This window comes from Chrysochloris asiatica, unplaced genomic scaffold (genome assembly GCF_000296735.1).
Source record: "Chrysochloris asiatica unplaced genomic scaffold, ChrAsi1.0 scaffold00140, whole genome shotgun sequence".
Lineage (NCBI taxonomy): Eukaryota > Metazoa > Chordata > Mammalia > Afrosoricida > Chrysochloridae > Chrysochloris > Chrysochloris asiatica.
In genome coordinates, this window is record NW_006408658.1 from 6,504,914 (window position 1) to 6,523,071 (window position 18,158).

At 44.9% G+C, this 18,158-nt stretch overlaps 1 protein-coding gene across 1 annotated transcript in view; it reads right to left on the reverse strand.

Moving 5' to 3' along the window:
* Window positions 1-18,158, reverse strand: part of LOC102833828 (short transient receptor potential channel 2-like) — a 52,841-nt gene that overhangs the window by 11,468 nt on the left and 23,215 nt on the right. Inside the window, exons 9-19 of the mRNA XM_006870382.1 lie at window positions 17,970-18,073; window positions 15,395-16,105; window positions 13,549-13,755; window positions 12,478-12,642; window positions 11,606-11,780; window positions 8,307-8,507; window positions 8,042-8,204; window positions 6,814-6,906; window positions 3,557-3,749; window positions 2,903-3,030; window positions 2,697-2,775 (exon numbers count right to left, since the gene is read on the reverse strand). Coding sequence (XP_006870444.1) covers window positions 2,697-2,775; window positions 2,903-3,030; window positions 3,557-3,749; window positions 6,814-6,906; window positions 8,042-8,204; window positions 8,307-8,507; window positions 11,606-11,780; window positions 12,478-12,642; window positions 13,549-13,755; window positions 15,395-16,105; window positions 17,970-18,073 — 2,219 coding nt within the window. The remainder of the gene's footprint in view (window positions 1-2,696; window positions 2,776-2,902; window positions 3,031-3,556; window positions 3,750-6,813; window positions 6,907-8,041; window positions 8,205-8,306; window positions 8,508-11,605; window positions 11,781-12,477; window positions 12,643-13,548; window positions 13,756-15,394; window positions 16,106-17,969; window positions 18,074-18,158) is intronic.

An 18,158-nucleotide genomic window follows, 5' to 3' on the forward strand; every position in this document is an offset into this window, starting at 1 on the left:
AAAAGAGTAATCTGATACAATTTGATGAACTTGACCTACACCTATGGATGCAGTAGCTCAAAAGAGGGAACAAATCTTTACAGCAAGGATCATTCTCACCCCCTCCATACACAGAGTAGACAGGGATGGGCAACTTGGACATTGGCTACCCAAAGTGGTGGGTCTACAAAGGCAAGAAGTGACTGGCTTACAAACTTTCCAGAGGGAACCTAGATCCAGAGGGCGTGGAGAAAGGTAGAATCTCCACTGAGTAGTATCCAATCTATGTAGTTGGGGCTGATGAAAGGAAATGTGGATAGGTCTCTTGTGATACAATGGTGAATAATTGTTATCAGGACTGATTGTGAGGGTTGGAAATGTAAAGGTAGACGTTTTGTAGCAAGGAGGGGAGTGATTAATTTTGCAGTCTAGGAGCGGAGGTCCCTGGGACCATCAAGGGAGAAGAGTGGAGAGTGGGACCCTGCCCAGAGAAGCAGTGATGCCCGAGATGGAGGCAGAGACTACAATGTGTGGAGAGATGGAGCAGCTGGGGACTCTATATCCAGAGAGGGAGAGGGGCTGTGTGCTGAGGACTAGGAAGCAGGCTTGCAGGGTATATACCCTTTGGTTGGTTTTTGATGCATGGAGAGGATTGTAACCATGGCAATGAAACGATATATGATAGGTTGAATGTAAAACTAATATTCTCCCACGTAAACTATCACATAATTCACAATAAAACATTTGAAAAAAAAAAAAAAAGAAATAGAACAAAATAAGGCATTAGGCAAATCTGCTACTAAAGACCTCTTTGAAGCCTTAAACAGCAAGTTCAGTTTGAGGACTAAAGTGATCCTGCCTCAAGCCATAGTCTTTTCAGTCACTTCATTCATATACATGTGAAAGTTGGATAATGAATTAACAAGACTGTAGAAAGATCGATGCATTTGAATGATGGTGTTGGAGAAGAATACTAAAAGTACCATGGCCTGCCTAAAGAACAAACAAATTTGTCTTGAAAAAAGTACAACTAGAATGCTACTTAGAAGCGAGGATGTCGAGACTTCTCTTGTATTTTGGACATGTTATCAGAAGGGATCAGGCCTTGGAGAAGGACATAATGCCTGGGAAAGTGGGAAGTCAGTGAAAAAGCAGAAGACCCCCAATGAGATGGGTTGACACAGTGGCTGCAGCAATGGTTTCAACAACCATTGTGAGGCTGGAGCAGGACCAGGCATGTTTCGTTGTGTTGTGCACAGGGTCACTATGAGTTGGAACCAATTCTATAACACCTAACAGCAACATCTAATTTCTACATATTTCATAGTTAGCATATTTACTGTTACAATGTAAAAAAACACAAAATATTTTATTAAATATCTTAAAAGGAGCTAGCATTGGGGCAGGAAGAGTTATGAGAGAGAATGATAAATAGGTACTTTTCTTGTGTAAAATAAAAGAATTTGGGGAGGCCATTTCCTGAGGATGCAGGGCAGGTGAGGAGGGCACACCTGACTGGATCACCAAAAAACAGGTGCGTGAGGTAAAAGTGGCTGGAAGAAGCTGAGACCATAGTGTGGGTGCCATGGAAAAAAGACTCCCAGTTGGCTGGTGAGACAGGCACAGGACTATGGAACTCAATACACCCTTAGGTGAAGAAGCTGAGTTTCTCCCAAGGGTGGAAGTAACCCTGACATGTAGTCTGCAAATATACATCTGGTAACCTAGATAGGAACAGGTAGGGTGGTAATTCCATATTTGGGAGTCAGACTTTTGGGACGGTGTCCATGCAGGATAACCTGAGCTAGGTTGGGGTGGGAAAGAGAATCTTCAGCATTTAATTTCTTGAATGTGTCATACTTTTTCCATGCTTTTGTCCATACTGTTCTCTAAGCCCAGAATTCTCTTCTCCATTTTATGTGCTCACCAAAATCCTGCTAATCCTTCAGGATTCTGTTCTAGCTTCAGCATCTTTGGGAAGCTTCCCTGATTCCTGAGACTGTGTCTGAGACTCCAATAGCTCCCTGTGCTTTTCTATCACAGACTTGCCATTCTATACAATTGTAATCTGTTTCTGTCTGTTACTCTAGATTGGTCAGCACTTCAAGGCACCATCATTGTGCATGTCTTTATTTCTAAGTGTTTGTTGAACAAACTACTGACAAACCAGAGTATCCAGGTACCTCAGAGCCTGAGAGATGACCTGCAGCCCAATACAGCTTGCCTGGAGGTCCTAGCTTAGAAAGATCCTCAGGTAAAAAGTTTTAAGGGGCTAGAAATGGGATTTAGTTCCCAAATCAGATGGGTTAAGGACAATGAGCCCTTTGAAGGCCTGGACCCCTCTCTCAGGCCTTTATCAACCTTTTATCAACCAATTCCCCTCAAATTTATAGGAGAATTCTCCCCTTGGCTCTCTGACACATTTTTGAAAAAGGTTCAACCAAGTCTTGGTCCAATTTAGGGTAAAAGACTTGTCTGGGTATTGGTGGCTTGGGAGAAGGGTAGCATAAACTTCTGTTTAAGCCTGGTAACAACTGGGTTGGAATTTTAGGAAATGGCCTAAGTCAGAAAGGGAACGTGAAATCATATGAGAGAGTGGGAATTGGGAAGAGACTTTCTGGAAAGACACACAAGTCAAGAGTGTTCGGACAAACAGCTTAGACAATATAGTTAAAGGTTCGATATTAGGGACACAAACAAGGAGACAAGGTACTCACAAAGGTGGGAATTGGGGGATAGTCTGGCTTCTTGGTTTTATAGCAGGAGCAGCAACAGCAAATGAACCGGAAAATTCTCCTGAGAGATATAGATGGTGAGGAGGGGTTAGTCAGAAGACAGGACCTAGGAAATTTGGGACAGGAGCTTGGGGGTGACATGGGCTAGATCTTTGGAGAACTAGGAGTGAGAATTCTATGGTCATCACCTGAGAAGGTAGAAGATGGACTTTGGGGAGGGCAGAATGTTAAAAGGCACAGGCAGTGTCAGCCCCTCTCTGAAGTATGACAGGTAGAGCTTGGAGCGAGCAAACTTCCACTCTACATCAGCATCATCCTAGGGACCAGAAGGTAGAAGACTGTGCAAGGATCACTTTGGTGCCCAGCCCTTCTTCCCACTTAATCTGCCTTCTCTTTTCCCCATCCTCTCACATTTTGTTCTCCATCATGTCAACCACTGTCCTCGCCCCTATTCTGGTCTCCATTCTCATGTATCATCCACATTTCCCTGTCTCCACCTTCTCTTTCCTTTTTATCCTCTGATACCCAGTCTACTCTCTACCTTCATGTTCTAATGTACTCATTTCCTTCCTTCTCCCTTCTCACATTCCCACCTTATGTTTCCACAATCCCTCATCACCACCATGAAATTGAAAGAGCACTAGGCTTGATGTCTAGCATTACTAAGTCCCTCATTTTACAGATGAGGTAAATAAGGCCTAAAGAGTGTAACTTGTCCAAAATCTCAAACAAGGCAACAGTGGAAGCAGAGCAGGAACTCAAGGATCTTGACATCTCTCACCCTATTCCTCTTCAGCTGTCCCCTCCTTCTCTCTGCCTTAAGCTAACCTCAGATTACATACCTCAATCTTCTGGAAGGAGTTAGTGATCATGGCAATGAGCATGTTGAGCAGCACTATGACCATGACGATGGTAAAGATGCCATAGAGGGCCCGGCCAACGAATTCAGGCACCAGAAACTGAGGCATGTCTACCACACTGTGCTCCTCCATGCCAAACATGGTCCAGAACAGAAACTGGAATGTCTCGTTGAAACTAGCATGCCAGGCCAAATAAGAGAAAGAAAGTGAGGGATGGGAGATGAACCTGAACGTCATCCAACCACACTCTTCCTGCCATCCAGTCATTCTGCTTACATGAAGCTCTCTGGACTGCACTGATTCATATAGACACTTGCCATTTCTGAGCCCCAAACTTTATTCTTTTAGTTAACTGATATTTATCGAGCACATCGTGCCAAAGGTGCTAAAGATATCTTCAAGGACCTTATGCTTTGAGGAATGAGATAGACATTAACCATACCAACATTTAAAAATTGTGGTAAGTGCTATGAAGGAGCAGCATAGGATGCAATGAGATGTAGAACTTGAGTGTGGCTTAGTTTTGGAGTTAAGAAAGAATCTTGGAAAAAATGACATTCAGAAAGGGCTTCCTGGTAGAGACTGAGCAATCAACCAGGTGAAAAGGCAGGAGGTGGGTGTGAAGAAGAGCATTACCCAAAGTAAAAGGAGCTGGGGGACATTTGAAGAACTCAGAGATGATCATTGTGGCTGGTTGCAGAGTGTAAGGGGGAGAGAGACTTTTGAGAGGTAAGTAGGGACCAGCCAGTTCTGGTATGGCTTTGTATAATTAATACTAGTTGCTTAGGATGGGCTTGGAGCAAAAGGAAGCTATCTATGAAGTTCTAAGTGGAGCAGTACCACTAAAGTTACATTTGAAAAGATCACTTAGACAGCTTTAAGTAGAATGATAGAGAAACAGGTGAGTGGAGAGATAGAGGCCATGATCTGGATGATGTGGTTTGGTCCAACTCCAGTGCCACCTCTGTCAGGAAACCCTTCCTGAACTCCCTTCCTTACCCCGCAGCAGAAGTTGCATGTTTATTAGTCACAGACTTACCTACACACTCTCTCTCATATTGTATTTTTGTGTGAATTGTCCTATTCCCACCATCTCAGTGCCAGTTCAGGCCTACAATAACTTCATTCTGGTTTCCTGGCCTGAATATTATTCCTGTTAATTCATCCTCCACATTGTATCTAGGGTATTCTTTCTCAATACTAATCTGATATGTTGTTGTTGTGCTTGTCAGTGCTTAAATTCTCCTAACTATTCTCAGTCCAGCTGTCCACCATGCAGCCTACCTGAAATTTTTAGTAAAAACACTTTTGACTTTATTTGCTGCCACCCATGATTAAATAGCCCTGGAGGCTGAGGTCTTTCCTTACTAATGTGAAGTAACTGATACCACCAGAAGCCACCAAACAGGCTAGAATAGGGAGTTACCATTCTTGGCATGGTGGATTCAGTTTAACTTTAAACTGTGCAAACTTGGGTCCTTTAAGCTCACATCCTGAGGCTGGGACTTGAACAAGGGTTCTTGGTATAAAAGGAGTTATCTGAATAAGCCTCCATAGACTTTCTGCTTCCTCGAAGATTTAAAGCCTCGGAAGCCCTATATAGGGTGGCTACGAATAGGAACTGACTCCATGGCACATAACAACAAATATAATGGAACCGTAAGAAACCCTTGACCTATATCCTCAGGCCCAAGTGTGGATCCTTAAGCATCATCAATGAAACTATCACACATTTGCGCTTCTGCAACTTCATGATTGTGTGACTGCCTGAGAGGCCACCTGGAGTTCCCTGGCCTGCTTCTCAGCAAAACCTTCAAGTCTAAGCTTCTTGGAAAAATCTTCATGCTTCAAACACTGACACCCTATCTATCCTCCTCTCATAAACTTCCTCCATTCACCAACAGCAGGAGACTTACTATTCCCCAATGTACACCCCTGCTTTGATATGGCCTCTTTTTGCCTGGGAAGCTCTGCCTCTTCTTTGAAGTCCATAACCCTTTAAGGTAGAGCTTAGAGTCTCCTTTATCTGGGAAACCTTCCCTAATCATCCAATGCAGAAGAAGGGGACTCCTCCCCTGCGTATGCTCAACATAAGCCCTCCTTCCCACACTTAGCATCCCCAAATTGCACTTATTTGTGCACATGGCTATCTTCTCCATAGCGCTGGGTCTGGTTCATTTCTCTTGTCTTTGTTTTCAGTGCCAGGAACAGGACCTACTACAAAGAAGGTGTCAGTAAATGAGTATAAACTAAAAACACAAAAACAAAACAAACAACAAAAAATGCTGTTCTTTGATACAAGATCAAAGAACAGCATTTGCCTTAGAAGGAAGGAAGGGATAGGAAAGAAAGATGAATGGACACAGTAAACACAAAGAGGAAGCGGGAAGAGTACTGTTCATTGCAATCAATGTCATAAATCAAAATGTGTTTGAATTGTTAAAAAGAAAACCAATTTGCTCTATAAACATTCAAACTGACATCATGTGCCTCCTAGTATGATACAACATGAAGTATACCTCATCAACTAGGTTGCCAAAATAGATAAATCCAAATTGAAGAAAACATTCTCTACCCAATAATATGAGCTACACTCTTCAAAAAAGTTAATTTGTCCTGGAAGATAATAAAAAGGGAGAGAGAATGTTCTAAAGTTAAAGGAAACAAAAAGAGATGTGATAACAAAGTACAACGTAACTTGATTGAATCATCTTGGATTTGAAAAAAGCGATAAAGATTTTTTTGGCAACTGGCGACATTGAATAAGGACTATAAAATAGAGATTATCATGGTATTGATGTTAAATTTTTTGGAGGGTGATAATGGTCTTATGGTTTCACTTTTAAGAGGTATACTGAACTATTTGCAGCAGCATGATGTCTGCAACTTGTAAAAATTTCTGAAAAAAGAATAAAGAGAGCAATAGACCAAGCAGATGTGGTACAACATTAACAATTGGTGAAGCTAGATGAAGGGCATGTGGATGTTCATTGTACTAGTCTTCTAATTTTTTTGGAGTATTGAGTTGTTTCAAAATAAAAGGTGTGGGAGAGAAGAGAGTAAATAAATGAGTAGATAAACAAATGACTTAGTGACAGTGAATCCATGAGGGTGAAAGCCAACAAAAGAATTAGTTATTGGATAAACAAATGAGGGAGGGAGGGAAAAGGAAAAGTGATCACTAACTCTTCAAGTTACAAGGCCCCAGACTCCCACTTGCCCAGTCTGCCCCAGCATACTTGCCCAGCCGCTCTGTCTCTTGGTAGGGCACGTAGATGTTGTTGAGGCCACAGAGGAAGGCAGTCAGGATGATCATTAGGATGAACATGAATCTGACAGGGTGTGATGCGGAAGGGTCAGTGCAGTGCTCCTCTTAGGAGAAGTCAGACACTGGGAAAAATGATGTGTGTGTGATGGCCTTCTTAGTCCAGCCTTTCAACTTGACAAATACCAATTTTATTGGTTTTTACAAAAATGAGTGGTGGGAAATAGGAGGAATTTAAAGTGGGTGCCAAAGAAGGAGCCCTCTTTCAAGAATAAAGGGTTTTAAGTTCAGTCAAAGCTGGGGAGGAGTCAGAGTCCTTCTGAGTAGGAGAGTTAAAGCCACAGGTGGAGATGAGCAAACCTGCTACAGGGAGGGCTAAAAGAGCCCAAAGATGGAGTAGGAGGATCTCCCCCAAGCTAAGCTGAGCTGAACATGGTCATAGATGTAACCAGGGCTTTGCTCACCAATATAACCACTCCAGTCCCAGTTCAGGGAAGGAGTTTCCAGGGAGCAGGCAAACTAGGAGTCCTGGTGTGGCGCTGTGGGTTAATGAGTCAGACTGCAAAGCTGTTTGAACTGCAAGGCTGGTGGTTCAAGCTTACCAGCTGCTCCTTGGAAACCCTTACAGGGTTGCTATGGGTCGGAATTGACTCGATGGCACTTTACAACAACAAAGGCATTAACTATGGACTCTGGTTAGAGTGAGAGGCCAAGTTTAGCTGTAAATAATTGAGAAGTCCTGGTTGGCGCTGTAGGATAAAGTGCTAGACCATAAGATCGGCGGTGCAAACTTACCAGCCGTTCCTTGGAAACCCTATACAGGATCGCTATGAGTGGAAACAGACTCAACGGCACTTAACAACAAACACCAAGATGACCAGCTAATTCCAAGAGCAGTTTTAGAGTAGGAAGGATCCAAAGGGGCCTGATCCAATATCCTTACTATACAGATGGGAAAAGTGAGGCTACAGAGGGGTCACATAGAACAACAGAACTAGGACTGGAACTTCCAACTGAGGGCTTTTTTGCTAGTAGTGATTCTGAATTATTTCTTATACTCTCAACTGTACCCATAGTTTCAGGGTTTCCCAGGTCTCTAGAGTCTATGCGAGGGATTTAGGTTAAGAACTCCTGGGCTACAAGGGAGCTGGGGGAGTTCAGAAGATTGACAGGAGGGTGCTCTAAAGAACCACAGTACATACCGCATCATGTCGTCAATCATTTTGCCAATGGAAATCTGCAAAGTGCCCAGTGACTCATGAGCTGGCAGAATGTAGGCCAGGCGGGTGAAGCTGAGCATGCTGGTGACAGCAAAGAGCACCTCAGCCAAGAACTGGGGATCCTCAGTGCGCCACTCACTTCTCTCTGTGTAGAGTGGAATGGGGCTGGAGCTGAGCGCCAAGGAAGAAGAGGAACTGGGGAATTCAGGATGAACTGGGGAGGGGGGTCTGGGGGTGGGATTCTCACCAGCAGTGGTGAAATAGTGGCAGGCAGTTCCATCCGGGGCATACTGGCAGTGCATGTGGGCAAGTCCAGCCAGAAGGAGGCGCAGTGCAAAGGCTGCCAGGTACAGAGAGAGAATAACTACATCCAAGAAGTTCCACCAATCCAGGAGGTAACTGCGCAGGCCCTCGATCCACACCTCCTTACACTCAAACCAGAGGAAGCCTGAAAGCAGGAAAAGGGGCTAAGACAGGATGGGGCAGAACTCTCCTCCTTCCAGGCCAGAGCTGGATTAATGTGCATATGGGGGTAGGTGAGGGGCTAAGAGATCACTAGGATTAGCTGATAAAATATACACAGTAATCTTAAGTAAAAATAAAACGTATTCTTTCCCTGAGAGAATTTTCTGGTGCAATGTGCACCAGTGGTCACAGTCAGAAAGTGAGTAACACCTGGGAGAGGTTGCTGATGGGGAGGGAGTGGTTTATTATTTTTTAATTTTTAGATCTTTACTACAATCTGAATAGAAAACAAGAACTATTAAAAACTAAAACTGTTATGTAATTTCTTTTTCGTCCTCTTTGGAGCAATGATTCTGCTTTGGCCAGAAGTGAATTACTAAAAATCATAGTCTGTCTGCTCTCCACCAAATAAGTGTTGGACAAGTATTTTAAAAATATTGTTTGGAATGGGTTCCAAATTATCAGCCTGCTCAGGATGCCAATATCTGCGTGGAGCCTGGTGCTTGATCTAGATGAGGAGTTTGGGAGCTGGACACATTGTACCCTTTTCTATTCCCTGAATTTAACTGTGTACCTTTTCACTCAAGGTTCTTTCCACCTGTAATGTCCTTGCATATCCTTTTGAAACTCTGTTGACTTTTGGGGCCCAGGTCTCCTCTTTGAAATCCTCCCTAATCAGGTGAAGTGAGTTGATTCCTATTCTGTTTCCCCAGCACTCTGTTCATCTCCAATGTCATTGCTGAGGGCATGGGCCTCCATAGGCCAATCTCCCTCTTCCTGTCTCCTCTTAAACGTGGAGTCCCACAAGGGCAGAGACCATGCCCAATTCACCTCTTCGTCCTCAGTACCCAGGTCAAGGCTCAGTGTTCACTATGATAAAATATTAACTTCCTAACCATGTGTAACTGGGATTATGTGGTGAATAATGCAGATACATTCTCTGACCTTCCAGACTTTATAACCCGATACGGTAGGCAGGCAAGTAATCAAGTGATGACAATACAACTGAATGCTAAGAATGAAGATCCTGGGAAAGAGACTGTTTTAGAAGTGTTTAAAAATATATCCTCATCTTGATTTGGGGGTCAGGGAAAACTTCTTGAAGTGGGATTTAAGCTGAGACCTGAAGGATTTGTAAGAGTCAGTCAGGTGAAGGGGCAGCATAGGAAGAGAGGGTTCTAGGAAGAGTGATGTGTCAAGGCTGGAGGCAAGTGGGAGCATGACATAGTCAGGAACTGAAATCAGTTCTGCACGGCAGGACTTGTGAGGGTAGGGTGGATGCTCAGTATATGTATATTGAATGAATGGGTAAAACCATACTTAATTTAACTATGTATTCTGTTTCACTTACCGTAGGGTATTAACAAATATTTATTGCAAGAATAAGCATTTTATTTCTTCCATAAGGACAGAAACTATTATTGGTTTTATATCCACCCAGCACAAGTCAATAAATGCTTAGTAAATAATTAGGTGAAAGGAGCTCTGGTAGCGTACTAGTTAAGAATCAGGTTGCTAATCTCATGGTCAGCAGTTTAAAACTACCAGCTGTTCTGCAGGAGAAAGATGAGGCTTTCTGCTCCTGTAAAGATTTACAGCCTCGGAAACCCTGTACAGGGTCGCTATGAGTCAGAACCGACTCCATGGAACATAACAACAACAACAACAAGTAATTAGGTGAGAAACTCCTTCTTGGACTGATCTTATTTTCTTTCTCTAAAGATTCTTGGTCAAATTTCCTTTCTGATATGATTGTATAGTGTGGTACAGTGGAGAGTAGTGGCTTGGGATTTTGTTAGCTGATCTAGAGCTGACTGAGGGGAGGGCAACAGAGGAAGGGGCCACCCAAACAGCCTGTTAGGTAGAGTTCTTGGGATTTTTGTACGTAATGGGCATTTGCCATATTGTTTCAGAATACTTAATCCTGCTTTAGATAAAAAGAAAACAAATGGGGTGAATGAAACTTATGTGTGTTAAGCATAGGTAAGTTAGTAGCCTGAGTAATATGTTAAATAAAACAATTAAATAGAGCATATGTGTGTGAACATACATAGAAAGGGATGGACAGGCTGGTACACTAAATATTCATGACACACTGAATATGCATGAGGCATGTGGGACACTCACTATCAGATTTTAAACCAGCAACCCATTGGAGTCCTATTGTGATGCTGTAGGATAAGCACTGGACTGCTAACCACAAGGTCAGCCGTTCAAACCCACCAGCCATTCCTTGGAAACCCCATGAATCAGAACCAACTCTAAGGCACTTAGCAACAGTAATCCATTGGTGACACCCATTTTTGGTCCCAGGTGTCTTCTGCCCAAGGAATGCAAATACAAGTCATAACTGCTCATCAGGATAATTGGTAAGCTACAGCTGTAGCCAGACATACTTGCCCTTGTTTTTCCAACAGATAAAGTGTTGGTCCCAGGTACTTGTCTGTTGCATGCCCCCTGCTCAAACCTCAACTCTGGTCCTCTTAACAACACCATCATAACAATACCATTTGTTGATTTAATAAATGGTATGACTAATTTGGAGTCCAGGTGTGGCATTGTAGCACACGCACTGGACCACTAGACTGGTTTGAACTGCAAGGTGAGCGATTCGAACTCACCATCAGAAACTTATACAGGGTCTCTATGAGTTGGAACCAACTTGATGGTGCTTAGTAACATCAACAACATAATTAATTTGGTCTGTGAGATTTCTGTTTCATGATCTCTAGGATAACCTGTTTGGCAGTACACTTGCAGGCTACCATTACACCATGATATTTTCCCAGCTGGCACTGGGCCAGTGTCATTGTCCTATTTGTGAGAAGAGCAGAACCTCTAGAGTGGGTAATGATTGGTGCTAGGGTGAGAGAAAATGGGGCTCTTGCTCAGGTAATCTGTCACAGGGCTAGGTGGCCTGATTGGGGGTAAAAAGAAAGAGTCTCTTAGTATAAAAACACAGAGGTTACATGTTCAATAGGCATCTATAAGGGCAAGGTTCTCCCACGGACTGCTTATCATGGAGAAGTGAGGAGGCCCCCCAAAGGAGACTACCACAAATAAAGGGCCCCACACATGTACCTGTGACCCAAACCATGTGTAGGGAAGTCTCCCAGACGCTCTGGCTGCGGCCACGGAAGGTGCTGAGCTGTGTCTCCATAACCAGGGACTCTCCCAGCAGGAAGATGAGGAACCACAGATAGGAGGCCGAATGCAGCAGGAACTTCAGCACGGGAATCTTTAGCAAGTGGCCCAGCTTGTGTGGAGAAGGAAAAGAGCATGGCTCCTGGAGTCCTGTTCAAGTCTCTCTCTTTCCTAGTGGCCCTTCTGGACGTTCAGTCTGCATACAATTCTCCCTTTCTCAGATTCACTTATTCATTTTTTCAGACATTTATTGAGAATGTATATATCAGGTTCTGTAGGATAAGCACTGGACTGCTAACTGCAAGGTGAACAAGGTTCAAACCCACCAGTTGCTCCTCAGGAACCCTACTATACAGGGTCACTATGAATTGGAACCATCTTGGTGGCACTTAACAACAACAAACTTTCATATCTATTGTTTCCTTCACAGTCATTATAAGGTAGGCATTGTTTCTACTTTTCAGATAGGGAACTGAGAATAACATTGGTAAAGTAACTTTACCTTCGTGGTCCTATAATCTCCTCAAATCCAGCCAAGTTAAAAAAATAAATTATCTTCTGTCACAAACTTGTTCCTCCTCCTCCTATGTCCCTTAATTGTACTATTTACTGCTGTCTTGGACAAAAGGAGGCCTTGCATTCATTCACTATGCCTCAGATTCCTTCTCTATAAGTAAAGCATAATGCCTACTCTATAAGTAAAGTATAATGCCTACTTAATGTGAACATTTATAAAATACCCTGTCAAGGACCCAGCATAGAACAAATGCTCAATAAATGACAGTTATCATTAATCTCATGCTTAGTACCCGGGACTTGGGTGCCAGCCAGTAGCCAAGGCAGAGGAAGGGCATGGTGAGGAAGATGAGGAAAGCGACAAAGAGCTTCCAGATGGTGGTGCTTCCACGCCAGCCGGCCAAGTTCCCACACCAGATGGAGGACAGGACTTGTTGGCAGATGGGGTGGGCTACAAACTAAGCAGAGGAGACAAGGGGAGCCACTTCAGTGCATAGCCCTTACTTCCCTGCTACAAAGACGGAACCAGCCTGCCTCCCTCCCTGGGTTAGACAGTCCAGAAGATGGGTGAATCACTTGCCATGTAACCTTGGGCATATCTTACCTCTCTCTGGGTCTTGGTTTCCTTCTTTGTAAGAGGAACCTGAATTCAGGGACATTCCATAACTCTCTAGATCCTACATTCTTGACTCTAAGCCAAACTACAGTGGATTAAGGTAGGTATCCAAGTCCCAGAACCCCCAGATTCCCTGCCTTTTTAGAGATGTAGGATACCAGTCTGAATGATCTAGAGGCGACAAACAGGGAAGTGGGGAGCTTGGCATTTTGGACGGCAGGGCCGGAGGCACTATTATGAAGGAAGGTATGCTAAGCTATCTGAGGGTTGGTGAGAATAAGTAAGAGGCTGGAGGAGGCTGAAAAGGGGAGTATGTCTTTAGCTTGGTGGTGGTGGTGGTGCAGGTGCATCTAATGAGACAATGACTAGAGTCACATGCTCTCTAAATCCTGAGAGATCTAGTCTAATTTGTGTAGAGTGAGATAATGGAGTCTAACAAGGGAAAAAGATCAGCCCAAAGTTAATCAATAGGTCAGAGGTAGAGCTGAATCAAGACTTAGATGTCTTAGTGGGAAGAATGTCCTACTAGGCAACAGGTCTCTAAGGTCTGGGCATAAGTTAGCGGCTTACATTAAAAGTAAGGGACAGTTGGGGATCTAGAGGATCAAGAGCTTATACATATGGGAGCTCAGAATCAAGGAAAAGAAGGGTCCTGTGGGTAGGAAAAGAACTTGAGGTGGAAGATACTTAAAAGCAACAGGGCAAGGGATCAGGGCAGGCAGGGGAAAATGGTTAGGATCCGACTGACCCGCTTTTGATTGTAGTTGACAGCCAGTCGCAGCCTTGCCAGGTTGGGGATGCCCTCTTCAAAGGCCTGGCCCAGGCCCTCAGCCTCAGTCTCACTGTCTTCGCCCAGGTCATTGAGCACAGCAGTGACCTCGCTCTGGTTCCGGCACATGCCCAGCAGCTCAAAGCCATAGTCCTGGCTCAGTGACTCCAGTGCAATATACTCAGGCTGTAGGGAAGCAGATCTGTATGGACTCAGCCTATGGAAACCATCCTCTTACCTGTAGAATCAGCACTGGACTGAAAACTACAAGGTTAGCAGTTCAAACCCACCAACTGCTCCTTGGAAACCCTATACAGGGTTGCTATGAGATGGAACTGACTTTACAGCACTTAACAACAATCGGCCACTTCTTTCCTCTATCTGGTGTTCCCCTGGGTCATCTATTCCTTTTTCATTGGCAACCTCACCTGTCTGCTTGCTATGAGGTAACTCACGCATTACCTTTGCTTATCTGGTGCTACCTCTGCCTTTTCTCTAGGCTGCTTCAACCTAAAACCTCACGGCTTTTGATCACCCTTCATACAGCCTTTTCCTAATCCCTACTTCTTGCCCCACTTTTACTTATGCTTTTCCTTAATCTTTAAACACTCGACTGCTAACTGTTAAGATTGGTGGCTCAAATCCACCAGCTGCCCCTTAGGAACCCTAGACAGGGTTGCTATGAGTGGGAACTGACTCAATGACACTTAAAAACAACAACTGCCTTAGATGAGACCCCACACTGACAGTTTTAGGAGATTCTGAGGGAATACAGTAGTTCTTGCCTTCACTTGATCCATTCCAGCCTGTTTTATGTGGAGTCCTTACCCGAGAAAGAATCCAGGCTAAGATTTCAGGAGGCTGGGACTGAGTCCCAGTACTGTCTGTCAACTGGTATAACATGTTCCCTCAACTTCCTTGTCTATAAAATGGGAATAAATCCTGCTATGTTTCCCTCTGTGAGAATGGATTATTCCTGTAAAACTCCTTTGGAAAGGATCCTTTTCCCATACTTGGACAAATGGAGATATCATTGTCCTACTTCTGCTTTAGCTTGGTGGTAGCATGCTCTTTCCCCAACTCATATGGCATGGCCATAGCCTGCCATAGGCCTCCATTTTGACATCCTTGTTTCCCCATCTGTTGGTACTCTTGAGACAGGGATCAAGTCTGCTTGGCAAAGTGGGGCTGTCAATGGATGAGTGATGAACTAAACTGGAATGGTGGTATTCAAGGCCCCTGGTCAGTCCCTGCCTCCAAGCTTCCTCTGACTTCTCCTCATTCGTTCTGTCTTACACAGGGTCTACTCTGTATTTATACTAAACCACCCTTTTAGTAGCTAATCTTAACCTTACTTCTTCATGGAGTTTCCCCTCAACACATTAGCTACAGCTTTTCTGACCTGTTAGCAATATCCACAAAGACAATGAGTGAAGTGGAGTGTGCTGGGAGTGTTTTGTTTTCCCTCTCAGCCCTCTCCCTGCTTGTGATCACAAGCCCCATCCTCTGATCCCCAACACACAGCATTCTAGGTGGCAACATACAGCAGGTACTCAGAAAAGACAGTGTCATCTATCTCTGAATCTGTCTGACTGTTTTCCAATCTGTTTATGTTCTTTCTCCTCCCTCAGGTTACTTCTAGGGTTGGGGTTGTGCCCCTAGGGTGATGCACTGCTCTCTGCTATTAAATGAAAGCTCCCCAGATGGCCTCATTTTCTTGCTGTTGTTTCCTATTTCCCAGAATATCTACCACAGGCCCAATCACGCCCTGGTGGAAGAACATACCTGGCAGTACAGAAGGAAGAGGGGAGTATGGGAAACCAACCTTAAACTCGGGCTCCTTGCGAGCAAGACGCCTGAGCTCGCGACTGAGCTGGAAGGCAGCCAGCATGGCATCCTCACTGGCTAGTGAGAGGTGGGCCCTGCTGGCAATGCCGCGGTAGGTGTTGATGCGGGACAGGGAGAACTTCAGCAGGTCATAGCGGCGGGCATTGCCACACTCAAGGCAGGCACAGGAGACTGGGTGTGGCCGGGCGATAGTGTGGCCCTGATCCATAAGCAGCTGGGCAATCTCATACAAGTCCTTTTGGCAGGCCAGGGTGAGTGGAGTGATACCAGGTGCAAAGCGGGAGCCATCGATTGATGAGTCAAAGAAAGCCAGTGAGAAGGACCTAGTGTCTACTTTACGGCCCTTCTCCCGATCCAGCCGGGCCAGTAGGCGACGCACCACTGCTGGCTGGTTTGTATCCACCGCCACTAGCAGTGCTTCATGGATCTGCCGGAAGTCAAACTTGACATTGACCAAGAGTACATCAGTGATGGCCTCGTGGCCCAGGCGGATGGCCAAGTTGAGGGCTTCCCTCCATGAGCGGTCTTCGGCCTCTTCTACATTCCGCAGGGGCCCACCACCACCTGTGGCCTCTACTGACTCTAGCAGCTGCTGCACAAGACCCAGGCGTCCCTCCTGAATGGCACCCAGGAGTAGAGGTGGGAACTTCAGCTTTTTGTTCATGATCTCTGTCCAGTTGGGTTGTGGCTGAATGAAGGAATGGAGACAGTTGGGCCCCAAACCTCAAGACTCTTCACTTTGGAGCTCCCTTTGCTCTTCCACACTCAAGTCTTTAATGCTTAACACCCAACCCACCATTATAATATTCTTTGTACCAAACACATACTAAGAAAATTTTCATTTACCATTTATTATGTGCATTCTCAGGCTAGGAAAGTACTAGGACTAGGTCTGACTCTTCCTCAATACAACTTCCACCTCTCACAGGAATGCCCCCTTCACACACAGTGGGACTAAATGTGAGGTTAAAGTAGGTGGGTGGGGCTAGGTTGGAAGCCTGATTCCACATTCAGGTACACAGGATCTATCCAAGATACAGCTTTCATGTTGTTGCCTTCATCTCCCATCTGGTCATCCCTCCAGAAATTCCAGAGCATCTCAGATGGGAAGGTCCAGACAAGTCTACATAGGAGGGTCTTTGAATCGGGTTCTTCCCAAGCTCTTTAGTACTAACTAAGCCTCCTAGCAGGGTCCTACCTAGCAAGTTTCCCCTCCACCAAACCCCCTTAACTCTCTGCCTTCTGCTTTTGGGGGGCATTTCTCCCCTCATTGCTCCCACACTCAGCTTCATCCTCACTGCTCTTATCATCTGGGCCCAGGTTCCAAGAGGCTCTTCTCCCATTCACAGGAGATGCCCACTACTACATGCCTGGAAATTAGAATGTCCCTGCTACCCTTCTAGGTCAAACTAGTCTTTCATTCACTGTCAGAAATGAGACTAAGATGGGGGAAGACAGAGGGAATAAAGTCTCTTACCGTGAGGGGGTCCATGGCTGTACTCATTTATGTTGGCTGAAACCAAAGGACTGAATTCCTGCTGTGTCCTCTCATGACAGTGCCTGACATTCTCTTTTCTACCTATTTAAAACCCCGCCCTAGGCCCTCCCTTTGCCAGGACCAGCTGCTCCCCTTCTGCCCTGTACCCCGGGGACCTGAGAAGCTGGTGTTAAGTTAAAAGATGTGAGCAGAATTTAGAATAGTGTAGCTGGAAAGGACTTAAAGACCCTCTAGTTCAACTACCCCAATGTACACATGGGGATGGGATTCACCCAAGGTTCCATGCTCAGGCCTAGAACCATTCCTTAATCATTAACCAGTCTAGTCCCTAGAATAGCTCTGTAAACAGGAAGGCACAGAGATTTTCTCTCAGTTACCGAGGGTTAATTCTGGGCTTAAGATAAATAACATGCATAAAGTCACACAGTAACACTATTATCTGATCATTGTATGGGAATCCACAAAAGATACTGAGACTTAAGTTCATGAGATGCTGGAATGCAGTCTGTTGCTTAAAACCACTGAATTTCCTAGTATATCACATGATTTTATCTGTTAGGTAGTGCTTTTCTCTTCACTGAGCTCAGTTTTTCTTTTGGGAAAATGGGTATGAGGATGTGCTCTCCTCACCGAGGGAAAGAAGTTCTGGATTGTGCTCCAAAGCCCTAGAGAGGTCACTGATCCTACTCCAGAAGTTCCAGGAGGGAAATAGATGGGGCTATCCTTGGAAGAATCAGGTGCCATGGTGACAGAAGCCTTGACAACTGGGATTAGGGAGTAAGCTGGGCCCAGAGGTGCTTTCAGACAGACTCCTGAGGGAATGGATGGAGTGAAGGAGGGAGAGAGGTAGGACTCATCAGCCCTCCTCAGCTGTCAAAAGATCCCCATCCTTTTGCAGGGCAAAACCGCAGTTCTTCATGGCTCATGCTTGAGGGAGCTCCCCACAAATGCTGGCATGTTCCTCCACTTCTCCTGATGAGAAATGAAACTGGCAGATAGGGCACTGGACCCAGGAAATGGGTGGTGAGCTCTCTGAGGAGGAAACCCACACTACAGACTGGGAGGAAGATGATGATGAAGAGGGAGAGGATGGATGAGGTGGGGAGGTCTCTCCACAAGTGGCAGCGTGCAGGGGTAGAATCTCAACAGTGAAGGAGCCTGAGAGGAAGAGAAAGAGGTAAGCAAAATGTGCCCACTCCCAGGCAGAATGCTACCCCAAACAGTCTGAGGGGAGTATCTGCTA